Source organism: Pteropus alecto, unplaced genomic scaffold (genome assembly GCF_000325575.1).
Source record: "Pteropus alecto unplaced genomic scaffold, ASM32557v1 scaffold41, whole genome shotgun sequence".
Lineage (NCBI taxonomy): Eukaryota > Metazoa > Chordata > Mammalia > Chiroptera > Pteropodidae > Pteropus > Pteropus alecto.
Genome location: NW_006430464.1, coordinates 253,785 through 267,529, shown reverse-complemented (window position 1 = coordinate 267,529; position 13,745 = coordinate 253,785). Strand labels below are relative to the sequence as shown.

The 13,745-nt window shown below is 40.1% G+C and overlaps 1 protein-coding gene and 1 pseudogene across 3 annotated transcripts; one reads left to right on the top strand and one right to left on the bottom strand.

Annotated features, from left to right (window-relative positions):
- The first annotated feature begins 907 nt into the window (after window positions 1–907).
- On the top strand, window positions 908–13,656 carry ZNF613 (zinc finger protein 613). 3 transcript variants are annotated; one of them, XM_006904977.3, is made up of 5 exons: window positions 908–1,079; window positions 4,345–4,553; window positions 7,270–7,396; window positions 7,660–7,752; window positions 11,383–13,656. In XM_006904977.3, the coding sequence occupies exons 2-5, from the start codon at window positions 4,539–4,541 to the stop codon at window positions 13,053–13,055; spliced, it is 1,908 nt and encodes a 635-aa protein (XP_006905039.1). In that variant the 5' UTR covers window positions 908–1,079; window positions 4,345–4,538; the 3' UTR covers window positions 13,056–13,656. The 3 variants fall into 3 exon arrangements, with proteins under 3 accessions (XP_006905039.1, XP_006905038.1, XP_015447327.1); XM_006904976.3 differs by having other exon boundaries at window positions 7,609–7,752; XM_015591841.2 differs by having other exon boundaries at window positions 7,230–7,396; window positions 7,609–7,752.
- Window positions 5,449–5,567, bottom strand: LOC112482157 (annotated as a pseudogene).
- Window positions 13,657–13,745: the final 89 nt, after the last annotated feature.

Sequence of the window (13,745 nt, the reverse complement as noted above, 5' to 3'; positions counted from 1 at the left end):
GAATAAACCTGAGTTGTCCAAGTCTCTGAGTGGTGTTTGGTTTCTCACCAGTCTTCTCTTGGAACAGTTCTGTAACAATATCTTCTCCAGCCAGGATTGGTGGTGCAGGTAAGGCGACAGCTCCAGGGTGAAAGGTGAGAGGGCTAGTGGTAGGACAGAGCTAGAGGGAGAGCCAATGTTCCTGACCTAGGTGGAATATGATGAAATGGGGAGGAATAGAAGAATAGAAGTTGTTAGTAGAAATTTCTGTGCAGACTTTATGTCAACTCTATTTTCACATATAATTTCTAGTGAAGAAATTATTAGAATTGGAATTGTCACGTCAAAGAGAATCAACAAGGCTATCCACTCCCACCCAACCCCTCAGGCGGTAACCATGTCCTAACCCCAAAAGCAAGCTAGGTTTTCAAATTTATTTTTCCCATAATGTGAGTAGAAGACCCTTTTCTATCACCAAAATCTTCCTCTTGCCCTCCACATTTAGCAAGAAGCGTTCTCAGGAATATTTGCCTTTCGATCTGTACGTTTGCTCTTTTATCGTCGCTAAAAAGTCATGTTTTTGTTCTGTACGGATACCTTCTAAGATGGCTGCGCCCACAGTGTCCTTTCCAAATCTCGCTTTATGCAAACTGGATTACTTTTCTCCCCGGCCTGTTAGAGTGAACGTAGCCCACGCCGTCTATGTCTTATGTGACCTTGAACTTCTTAAAAATCAATGCAGTTTGCGGCGCAGGATTTCAAGTTGCCAGGAAATTAGGAACTTTCGGAGCCTTCCCTGGGTATTCCAACAAAATCGGACCCTTTACCGTCTGTACGTCAGTGTGGCAAGATGGCCGCCCCCTAGATCCGTGACGGGCGCAGACATATTTCCTTCGCGGAACCACCGGAAATTCCGGCGATCGTGCTCCGCAGTGGCGACTCGGACCCTTTTCTGCCGGCATACGTAGGCTGGCGGGGAGGTTGGGCGAGGACGCGCAAGGAAAACAATTCACGGAAATGCAGGTTTCAGAAGGTTGCGGTTGCCTTTTGGGAAAACCCTGCGTGTGGCGCGCACCGTGGAACAGAATGAGAGGACTCAGGTGTCTGGGTGGCTGTGTGGGGGGAGCCGTGGATCCTTGGGGGGAGAGGAAGCAAGCGGGAGTCGGTGGCTGGGGTGCCTTCGGCTGGGGCGCCTTTGCAGCCGAGTTATTCTAGTTGCCAGTGACAAAAGGCCTGTCGAGATCAAGGATTCAGACAGAGTCAGTGATCAGGCCTTGGTGCCTGTCTGGACGTGCTTTTACTTCTGGATAAAAGCCTGGAGTGAAATTGCTTGGTCATAAATGTGTTTAATCATTTGAGGAACCACTAGACTTTTGCAGAGGGGCTGCACCGTGTTACGTTTCCATCAGCATCCTATGAGGATTTCAGTTCCTCCAAATACTCACCAACACGTGTTATTTTCATGTTTTTATTAAAGCTGTTTTAGGGGATGTGAAGCCATAGTAGCTCATTTCCGGTTTTGCTATGCATTTCTCTGAACACCTTTTTATGTGCTTCTGTGATACATAACTTTGAGGCAGACATCTTTTCTCTAAATAGATTGTTAGCATTTTTAATAGCTGCATAGTATTTCATTAGGTGTGTGTATTTTTCTTCATTCAATTAAGCCTCCATTAATAGACCTAAATAATATTTTTACATCAACTTTGACGTGTATGCCATTATTTTCGTTGCAAAAATTCCTAGAAGCGGGTTTTTTGGATTCTAATACCTCTGTTGAAAGTATTCAGTACAAAATGTTAAACTATTCCCCCCAAATATTGAGTCATGTTGCACTGCTGTAAGGAGCATGTGTTTTGGAATGTTATCAATTTTTAGATATAAATTCTGTACTCAGGTGACTAAAAACTTAGTTTTGATATATGTTCACTCAAATCTTTGGAACTCTTACTTTTGCTTATTCATATTGGGGAACTTCTTATAATTTGCTTCCTCTTCTCTAATGTTGATTATTCTTACTCGGTTCTATATCAAGTTAGTGGGGTTGCATTTCCAGAATAGTTATAGATAATGCTGGTGATACTGCCCATCCTCGTCTTGCTCTCAGCTTTGGAAAAATTACTTATATCATTTCACTGGACATATGTCAGATGTATTTGATTTTTTTAATTCAGATGAAATTCGCAAAACTTAAAATTTACAATCGAAAGTCAACAATTAGCGGCTTTTAGCACATTCATAATATTGTGCAACCTGTCTGGTCCCAGAACGTTATCATCATCCCCAAAGCAAGTCCTACATGCATTAGGCAGTCACTCTACATTCTTCCTTCCCCCAGACTCTGACATTTACCTATTCTGAGTATTTCATATGGTGGAATCATACAATATGTTAACTTCTGTGTCGGGCTGCTTTCGCTTAGTATAATGTGTTCGTGGTTGTGTGTCGTGTCCTGGCGTGCTCCTTCAGTGCTTAGCCAGGCTATTTACAGCTCTACCTTAGCCTTCATTTCCTGCTTGCACGGAGTGTAGAGGTCACCCAGCGGAAAAGCTTAGGGTCTTCTTGAATCTCTTCTGAGCAGGCATCCTGCCCTGTACAGGTACATGGCTTTATACAGTTGACCGATGCTCTCGAGTGGCCTGATTTCCCAAAGAAATTTTTTCCCCAGCTTTTCCTGTGAACTTTCAGCTGTGCCTCAGCTGTAATCTTTTGCTGCAGGCTGCTGCGGATTCGTTCTCCTTACAATGCTTTTGAGAACTGCCTGCTGCTTTTTCTCCCTGAGTGAGTTCCAGATTCGGTGGAGCAGAGATGAGCACGTTGCCTCAGTTCTTCAGTTTGGCCCCAGACAGGTTTGAACAGACAGACTCAGTTCTTTCTGAATAAGGTCTGCTCTGGTCCTTCCAGGGTCCCACACTGGGAAGGATGACTGCCATCTTTACTACAAGCAAATTGGCACAGAGCTTTCCTGTGGTTTTTAAGGTTTTTTTTTCTTTTCTTTCCTTCTTTCTTTTTTCTTTTTTTCTTTTCTTCTTTTCTTTTTTTTTTTTTTGATTCAGTGCTCATTCTGTTGCTGCTTTTTTGACTGCTTTACAGAATTCTGACCAAGTTTTTTCTTTGTTTTATGCTGACAGTTTTCACTTGATTTTTTTGATGTCGTGGTGGGATGGGCCTTTGGAGCTGCTTACACTGCCATTTTCACTCACTGGGATTTTCTTACATCATGTACATGATTTTATGTGTGTGTGTGTGTATATATATATGTGCATATATATATGCATATATACATATATATATGCATATATATGTATATATATACATATATATGCATATATGCATATATATGCATATATATGTGTGTGTGTATATATACATATATATATGCATATATATGTATATGTATATATACACACACACACACACACACACATATATAGATCATTGGTACTTTTATAAAGTGATGCAGGTGCAACTTATGTGATATCTGCCGCGTTCAGCAAGTGCTAAATTCTGCCATGTCCAGCGCAGCCCTGGAAAATAGACCTGAGTGGGAACAGTGGGAGATTTAGAAAAGAAAGAAGACAGAAAACTGGGATTAGGATGGAACAATGACTCAGTTTTATTTTTGCAAGGTGCTTTTATATAAGAACATACCATCGCTGGCATAAGCGGTTTCCCTTAAGAATAACAACACTTTCTTCTATTTCCCCAAAGCCACATCTTATCATGACCTTGTCAGCTTACAGTCCACTCTCCACAACATCCTCTAGCCCACCCCGCCTTCCCTCCCCACAGAAAACCACTTTCTTGAACTTGCTTTATATAACACGTGTTTTTCTACTTTTACTAAGTGTGTACGTACCTACAAGTAATAGGCTTGGTCTATATGCTTCAATTTTTTTTTTTTTATTGGTTTTCCTTTGTTTCTTTTACATAATGATTAATGAAAATGGTCTGTTGGGTAATACTTGGCTTAGATACATTTGTCGTCACACTGAGGTATGTTTCTATATGACATGTACAAAGACTTCTGAACAGGGACATGAGCACATAGAGTTTCTAAGAAATAGATGTCCAGGTCCTCACTTTTTCTATGTTTTCTTTGCAAAAGCTGATCTGGGTGAGAAGTCCCCTGCCGCAGGGGCATCTTATTGTTCTGGTTCTGCTTTTCTATCTTCCCTTTCCCAGTCATCCCACTTCAAGAAGAATGATATACCCGTTCACGCATTCACGATCTTATGTTTTATTTCTCCAGAGCTTCTGGAGCTTCAAATAAAGGAATAGATGGCCTTGAAATCAGGTGAGTGACAGCAGTGACAACATCTGGGCCCAGAGAAAATGTACACTCAAAGCGAATTTACTTTTCAGCCCACAGGTCCTGGCTCCAGGAACCAGATACATCATTTGAAGTGAGGAAAAGATTTCAGGACCTGAATGTTGTCATTTGTGGGGACACCACTGACTGGAGACTTAAGAGTTCTAACCAGAGATTTAAGGCGATTGAAGAAGAGACTAAAGACACAGCATCCTCATTAGTGGCCATTACCCAGTCACAGAAGAAAATGATTCAGGCCCAGGTGACTTTTAGTTTGTTTCATTCTTTCATTCTGTGTTTGATTTCGGGAGCAATCGAACACAATTAAATTAAAGAGAGAAGTCTAAATTGGTAAAGTAGGGTTTGTGCATAAATAAATTTAGAGTCCAACATCAAGGCAAAGTAGGATCAGGAATTTATTCTTTCTGGAATCTGCACTAAGTGACTAATGTTGGAACATCATGTGACTGGAGCATCCTATGGGTTATATTAGTTGTCACCTTCTGTGTGATCTCTCTGACAGCTGCCACAGCCAGAGATGATCATGATGATGATAGGCTGTGTACTGACTCTGAGGAGAAAGCACATCGGTTCCTTAGAAGATGTAAATGTTTCCCGACACTTAGGTGATAGGACATTTTTTGTTGTTGTTTCTTCTAAAGATGGTAGACAGTGTCCTTAACTTCAGCTTTCTCGTAAATGCCAAAACAGGGCTCCTCAGAGTCTTCTTTGAGAATAGAGTATGAGATCTCAGCAGGCACAGTTTTTCATGGTACCATAGTAGGGTGACCCATGGACCCAGCCTTGCAGCAGCCAGGGTTAATCTAGAAACAAAACCTAGATAACCTAAGAAAATGGAAGGATTGCATGACGTCAGCGGTCCTGTGTGACTAGGTGGCTGAACTGGTTTTTGAGTTCAGGGTCGGAAATAGGGATTTGAAAGTACTGTCGTCTGCCAAGGTTGTTGGGGTCCCAGAGGATTTACTTTAAAACGTCCTCTCTCTAAAACAACACTTTCCTTTCCTGTGTTCAAAGCCAATTCCTACTGCCTCTTTTATTGCCTATGAAAATTTATTTGAATGTATTGGATACATTTTGGGGGCGGGGGGGTATTTATTTAAACATTTTTTTATTTTATTATTGTTATTATTTTTAAATACCTACAGCACCTGGTCTTCCTAGGTGGTCTCCCATCCAAATACTAACCAGGCCCGACCCTGCTTAGCTTCCGAGATCTGGCGAGTTCAGGCACGTTCAGGATGGCATGGCCGTAGACTACATTTTTGGGTTTTTTTTTCCGTTTTCTTCAATTTTTCTTCAATTTTACTTTTCAATTACAGTTGACATTTAGTACTATTTTATATTAGTTTCATGTGCATAGCACAGTGGTTAGACATTTATATAATTTACAAAGCAATCCTCCTGATAAATTTGATACCCACCTGGTACCATACAGTTATTACAACGTTATTGACTGTGTCCTCTGTGCTGTACTTTATTTATAGCCCCGTATCTATTTCGTAACTACCAATTTGTACTTCTTAATTTCTTCACCTTTTTCATTCAGCCCCCCAATCCCCTCTATCTGGCAACCATCAGTTTTGTTCTCTGTATCTATGAGTCTGTTTCTGCTTTATTTGTTCATTTATTTTGTTCTTTCAATTGTGCGTACAAGTCAAATCATATGATATTTGTCTTTCTCTGTCTGACTTATTTTACTTAGCATAGTACCTTCTACGTCCATCCATGTTATTGCAGTGGATACATTTTTAAAACTTCAGCGATTACAAAGCATATGTAGTAAAAAAGTAAGATACTCTTTATGTTTCTTTCCTAATCCCCTAGTACAGCGTGACAAGTGGGCAGTAGTGTGTATTCCTGTCACTGTACCTGTGTGTACCTCTATGTCTGTATAGATAATTACAGATGTATCTATCGCAGCCCTTAGACCTTTGGGTAGTGCCTTCCCGTGTGATAGATGTTTACTCTTTCATAAACTGGATTGATAACTGTCAGCCCTCACCATAGCCTGTATATTTATGATTCTCTCATTTATATATTCCATTGCTATGGCCTTTTGGTGCATTTTGAGTAATTTCTTCTGAGATCTGCCTTCTAGTTCATTATTTTTTCAGTGTATCTAATATACTGTGAACCTACCTGATAATGTAAATATAAATTATATGTACATACAGCCATGCTCTGCTTAACGATAGAGATATATTCTGAGAAATGTGTCACTAAGCAACTTCTTCATTGTGTGAACACCGTAGAGTGCCCTTATACAAACTTAGATGGTGTAAGGTACTGCTCACCTGAGCTGTATGGTATAACACTGTTGTGTACGCAGTCCATCACTGACTGAAGTGTCGTTATGTGGCATGTGACTGTGTTTATATACTTTCTGAAGGTTGCTATTTACTTTTTTAGTCTCCTAAATGATTTCTAGTAGTCTCTTGTTCTTTGGATATGTTTTGGAAAGATGCTTTTATTCCTCCTAACATATAAAAATATACTAATTTAATATGTAGCATGTTTATCTGGATTTTTTCATGGTTTATTCTGACAATAGTTATCAAGATTGATGGTGAATGTAGTAATAGGTTTTATTCATCCTGATATACTAGAATATATTTAATGCCTGGCAAATATGTGCCTACTTCCAAAGGGGGGAAGAAATGCTTCAAATATATATTTTGCAAATCTAGTTCAGCAAGAGAATTTAATGACTTAAATAGATTTTTTTATTTGTTGAGTGATAGTTGACTGCATGATTCCAGAATATTTTGCTAGAGGTTGATCTTGAATATGGATATGGATAGATTTTGGCTCTTTAATAATCTAGTTTTTAAAAAAAATCAAAATACTTAAGTTGGGAGATGTAACCTATATGGTAGAAATGAGCAGAACAATTTCCTTCACATTCCTTCTCTTTCAGTAACTAGAGAAACAGATTAAGCAGGACCGTGTTATTACAGGAACCACTGACACTGGAGGACGTGGCTGTGGACTTCACCTGGGAGGAGTGGCAGCTCCTCGACCCCGATCAGAAGGACCTGTACCGGGACGTGATGTCGGAGAACTACAGCAACCTGGTGTCAGTAGGTGAGGACAGCTGCCCGGTGTCACTCAGAGAGTCCTCAGTCAGTGGTCTTTTTATTCTCAGCTTTAGAAAGTTTTGGAGTGTCTGTGGTGCTCCGAAGTGGCAGATTCTCAGTACCCTCTCTGGTTCCAAAGTAGAGGGTATAATGTGCCTTTACTTTGCTGTCCTACAAATTACATAGTTCCTAAAATATAACATTCTTCTATGTTGGCAGACCACAGCCCAATTCAAAGAGCCTGCCTCTTCTGTCACTTCCCACGAACAGGGTATCAAGTTAGCAAGCCGGATGCTCTCTCCAGATTGGAACAAGGAGAACCGTGGGCAGTAGAAGATGAAGTCCACAGTCGAATCTGTCCAGGTGAGTGAGAGAGAATGAGCAAGGGAGGCGGAAGTCATGTTCTAGTCATTCAGAGGTGTTACATCTGTGAAGGATTCTCAGGACATGTAAACAGAGCCCCCACCGATCTCTCACAAGAGAGCTCTTAATCTTTTAGGTGTGTAGAAGGACACATCTCTTGAATTTGATCCCTGTTGATTTCATCTAGGTCTCGATTGTTTTCCCTTCTAGGTATCTTAGAATTCTCAAATGTTAACATCCTTCCTCCCCCAACGCCGTCGCTTCTGCTTTTCTTGCTCTGAAATTCCACCTTACATGCCTCTCTCCAAGAAGAGATGTTTGATTTTAGCACTGTCTTCTGACTACTGTACCTTCTCGCCCCTTTGGATAATGGTAATTTCCCTTCCTAACATCCACCCCCACCCATTTCTGACTGGGAGTTAGGATTTCAATGTATAAATTTTGGGGGACGAATTATAGACATACACATTAAGTCTATAGTACCTTTTATTATTGTCATATATCCTGACTGTGTCATTTATATATTCCAGCCCTCCTCAACACATCTGACACCAGATGTCTGAGGGCTCTTCTCCACAACAAGTAATTCTCTGTGACACCCACTGGGTATCCTACAGTTTAACTCTCAATTCCAATACTAGCTCCCTGTAGGTAGTGTCAGATCCCATAGGTTAAGGGCTCAGTCCTGCAAGATTGTCTCTGCCTCCACTTCAGTTGTCAATAACAAGTCCAGGTTGTCACACGCACTTCTGATCAACCTGCTATAAATCAGACATTCCCAAGACTCCCAACTTGGGTTTGATCAATTTGCTAGAATGGCTCACAGAACTCAGAGAAACATTTTACTGAGATTATCAGTTTATTATTAAAGGACATAACTTAGGAATAGCCAGATAGAAGAGGTGAATGGGGCAAGGTATGGGGAAAGGGCTTGAAGCTTCTATACAAAAGATGCACCTAGTGCTTTTACCACTTAGGAAATGATCAGTGTCAGGAGCTCTGTGCCAGGAACCAGGGGCAGGCGAAATGTGTTTTCTCCTAGATGCTTCTCTGCTTCCTCACCTCCCTCATTTAAAATCTTTGCTGTTCTTATTGATTTCTTAAAAATTTTTCACTCTCTGTTCTTGACCAAAACATATCATTAAACCTCATGCCTGCTTAGCTTTTATTTCCTTGTATAATCATTGATTCTGATCATTATTTTAGTTTATCTTAAATGATATTGCTGGATTCTTTCCCTGAAAGCTTTCCTCCTTTTCCTCGTGATAGTCTGATGACCCGAAGTCCCAGTTAATCATATTACCAGCTGTATACGATGGAAATTTCGCTTCTGTCAACAGCCTCCATGATATGATATCGCCTTATGTATACAGAACTTCCTTTCTTTTCCCTAAACTCAGAGCCAACTATATTTAAAGGCGTCTCCCCAGTATTTTCCGTCCAAGGAATTCAGGGAGAGTATAGGACTAGAGGTAGAAATACGAACTGAGTGAGATCTCCTGTGGCGTGAGTACAGATTAAGAAGAACCTTGGACAGCTAGCAATCAGAAAGAATATTTGTTAAATGCGTGGTTTCAAGGCCTCTTCTTTTGAGAGTGTTTTGTTAGATTTGTGGTGACAACCTGGACTAGTCTACATGTAATGCTGTAAGTTGGCCATTGGAGGCATTTGGTGAATGACAGTCATATTATGTGCTAGAAGGGATTGAATTTAGTGAGAACTAAAGCATTCTAGGAGTAACTTTTTAGTAACAACTGGAGGAGAAATCTTCATGTAATCTGTAGAAGTACAGCTTTCAAATGAAGCATCTTTTGCTAAAGTTCAGGACCGTGTGAAGTTAATTGTCAAAATGAAGAGTAAAGATGTGGGGAATACTTTAGAAATTTCGGGGAAACAGCTTATAGTGACATAGGATAGGGAAATGATAGAATGACTAGGATTTGAATAAAGATGATGAAGGTGTGAAGTTGGAAATATCTAGGGCCCTGTGGGGACTGTCAAAAAATTGGTCTGAAGCTGGCCACATGAAAGCCAATTTGAGAAGGTATTTGTAGGGGAACCAGTGGAGTGTGAGCATGGATAAATGGGGTAATCATGGGTAATATAACTTTTATCCAGGCTTAACTATTATAGACTTTGTTAGAAATCGAGGTAGAATGGTGGAGTTGGAAGTTTGACTTGTATTATCCTTGGATATGTAGTCTTACTTTTTAACTGGGTGCCAGTATTGTAGCAATAGTAAAATACATCCAGTAGTTCTAGAAAACATTCTTCTCTATCCTAGAAAAGACAAGTGGAAGGCAAAACTAACTGCCAAAACTCTCGGTCTGGGATCAGAATTGTGATATTTTGGACTCTTTAAATGATGGAAACCAAGTTGTTTGTATAGGATTTTGAAAGAAGTTGCCGTTATTGGCAAGGTGGGTTTGGAGATCATTGCATGGAAATGGAAATATTTTAAATATTACATGTGTACAAGGGCAAAGTATGACTGGAAAAGGTGACAGTTCCCTAGTGTGATGTTGTGATATAAGAAATATGTGTTTGGTCTTTGGCCCCAGTTCCTGGCACAGAGCTTCTAAAACCCTTGTAGTTTCCTGAGTATATGAATGCTTATTTCCCTTATCAGTACAGACAGTGTTCGGCGCCTCTCAGTGGGCTTTTTAAAAGCCACACTCTTAATGTTACAATAACTATAAATATAGTCCCTTGCTTTCATCTTCCTTCAGTCTACACATTTTTCTGAACATGATCTCATTCAGTTCTCTGTCCTTATATAATACTTATATACTAATGATAAGATAGTTAACGATAGAGTGGTTAAAACCATTCTCAAACATCTATACCCAGTTAAGCTTTTCATGCCTGTATTGGTAATATAAAACCCATCTGAAGGTCTGTATACTTTGAAATGCACACTTGATTTCCCCACATTGCAAACTTCAGTAATAGTCCCCATCTCATTAAAACGCACTGCCGACCTATCCAGTGGCCCAGGTCAAGTAGTTAGGAATAATCCATTATTCCTCATGTTTATTCATCACACAGTGTTGAAACCATGGGAAAGTCTTGTCTTTCTCCAGATTATATCCTGATTTCTAACACTTTGCTCTCCATTGCTCCCTCAAACCACGGTTTGTACCTGCCTTCTTCATCAGTGCATTTTTGTTCGGTTTTCCCTAAGCAGAATGCATGCTCGATGAAAAAAAGGAATGTTTCTCTATTTTCATCTTTAGCACAATGCTTGGTACATAGTCATAATTTAGTAAGGATTTCTGGATGTATGAATGTGTCCCACATCATTTTGAAACAAATATCTCTGTGGTCTAGTGCGAATAGTAACTTGATTTTATTTTACTACCTCAGCATGCTTTATAAGGTCACATTTAGAAAGCAAGCAATTCTGTATTTGCTCATTTTGAATGAACTAATCTTGTTGATATATTGTTTTTACCTTTGTTTATTTTATTGCATTTTACCTTTGTTCAAGTGATAACAAACATACTTACTTGGAGTTTCTCGAAACCGAGATCATAGTGTTGTAAATAAAGAGCCAGCCTACACAGAGCTGTTTATGATATTTATTCTATACCAAGCGCATGGAAAGATTCATTATTCTCTTTTTCCTAGAAATCCAGAAAGATAACGTGCATTTACAGGGGCACTTGCAAAATCAAAGATGTCTAAAGAGAATGGGACAATACCATGAACATAATGCATTTGGAAACATTGTTCATCGGCGTAAAAACAATTTTCCTTTAAAGCAAAATCATAATATGTTTGATTTACACGGGAAAGCATTGAAACCAAATGTAACTTTTGTCAACCAGAACGAAAGCTATGAAGTAAAGAACCCTGTTAAGGTTAATGGAGATATGAAATCCTTCCTCCATGCAAAGCATGAGCAGTTTCGTGCCGAAATTAAAATTCTTGAATGTGGAAATTCACAACTTATTAAACATCATAGAGTTGAAAAGATAAATAAACCCCATGTATGCAGTGAATGCGGGAAAGCCTTCATCAAGAAGTCTCGCCTTATCTATCATCAGAGTGTTCATACAGGAGAGAAACCTCATGGATGCAGTGTATGTGGGAAAGCCTTCTCTAGGAAGTTCAGGCTCACTGAACATCAGAAAACTCATATAGGAGAGAAACGGTATGAGTGCACCGAATGTGACAAAGCCTTCCCCAGGAAATCACGGCTGCTGGCTCATCAGAAGACACACACGGGAGAGAAACCCTATTTATGCGATGAATGTGGAAAAGGCTTCATCAGGAAGTCTCGGCTCATTAACCATCAGAGAGTTCATACAGGAGAGAAGCCTCATGGATGCAGTCTGTGTGACAAAGCTTTCTCCAGAAAGTTCACGCTCATTGAACATCAGAGAACTCATACAGGAGAAAAACCTTATGAATGCACGGAGTGTGACAAAACATTCCGCTGTAAAGCTCAGTTCAATGCCCATCAGAAAACTCATACAGGAGAGAAGTCGTATATATGCAGTGACTGTGGGAAAGGTTTCATTCATAAGAGCAATCTCATTGTACATCAGCGAACACATACAGGAGAGAAACCCTATATATGCAATGAATGTGGAAAAGGCTTCATCCAGAAGGGCAATCTCCTTATACATCAGCGAACTCACACTGGAGAGAAGCCCTATGTATGCACAGACTGTGGGAAAGGTTTCAGCCAGAAATCTTGCCTCATGGCACATCAGAGATTTCACACTGGAAAGACTCCCTTTGTATGTACCGAATGTGGAAAATCCTATTCACACAATTCAGATCTCATTAAGCATCGGAGAATTCACACAGGAGAGAAACCTTATACATGCAGTGATTGTGGGAAAGACTTCAGAAATAAGTCATGCCTCAATAGACATCAAAGAACTCGTACAGGAGAGAAACCCTATCGGTGCGCTGATTGTGGAAAAGCTTTCTCCAACTTGTCCTGCCTTTTGTCTCATAAGAGAATGCCACATGCAAGAGAGAAACATGTAGGTTCAGTCACGTTGGAAAATTCATTCTGTAAGAATCACAGCTCATCACAGTCAAGCGATATAAAGGAGAAAAGCCCTGTTGGTACAGTGACCGTGCAGATGTCTTCTGTGGCAGCTCAGACTTCATTACACATCAGTGGGTTTCTAGCAGATAGGAACGTGACTATCATGCGACAGCCAGGTGCCAGAGGTGCACCATCAGCAGAAGATAGAATTTGCACAGAGAAACCTTATGAATGCAGTGATGTGGTAGTGCCTTCGGCGACCAATTATGTCATATTCTATGTCACACAGGAATAAACTGTGATACAATCAAGGTGGAAAACCTTTGAATAAAACCTAGCTTATTATATGGCCGATAAGTGTATACTGAGACAAGCCTGATTACAGAGACTGGAAGAGCCTTTTGTGGAAAGACGGACCCTATCAGTGCTTCAAAGGTCACATATCAGTGAGCTCATTGGTGGCAGAAATATAATGACCATGGAAAGTCTTTTCTCAGCATAAGACTTCAAAAGGTGGCAAAGAGTTCACACAGGAGAGAAACTGTTGGACTTTTGAAGGCAATGAACGTGGCAGGGTTTTCAGTGGTGCGTTCTGCCCCATCAGTTAAATCATAACAAGGGTTAAGAATTTTTGAAGCAGAATTACGCAAATGTAACCATTCTACTGGCCGTGGTTTCTGCCATATAACTCCAGTTGGAAGAGGTTTAGTTGAACAAATTATTAATATCAAAGGCAGAGAGAGGTCTATGCGATAGACCCGTGTATTTTGCATAGCCTTATTTACTAAATGTAAAGCCTGTTTAGCGGCAGGAGTTAATTCTCTTGGAGAAGAGGGATCCGAATCTCCTCTCAAAATATCAAATAAAGCCTGTAGTTGTCCTGTGGTAATTTCTAATTGTGGCTTAAGCCAATCGATATCTCCAAGTAGTTTTTGAAAATCATTGAGCATTTTTCACGAGTCGAATCGAATTTGAACCTTTTGTG

Coding starts and splice junctions, on each gene's coding strand:
- ZNF613 (XM_006904976.3), top strand. Junction 7,397..7,608: donor CAGCAACCTGGTGTCAGTAG/GTGAGGACAGCT, acceptor CTATGTTGGCAG/ACCACAGCCCAATTCAAAGA. Junction 7,753..11,382: donor CCACAGTCGAATCTGTCCAG/GTGAGTGAGAGA, acceptor TCTTTTTCCTAG/AAATCCAGAAAGATAACGTG.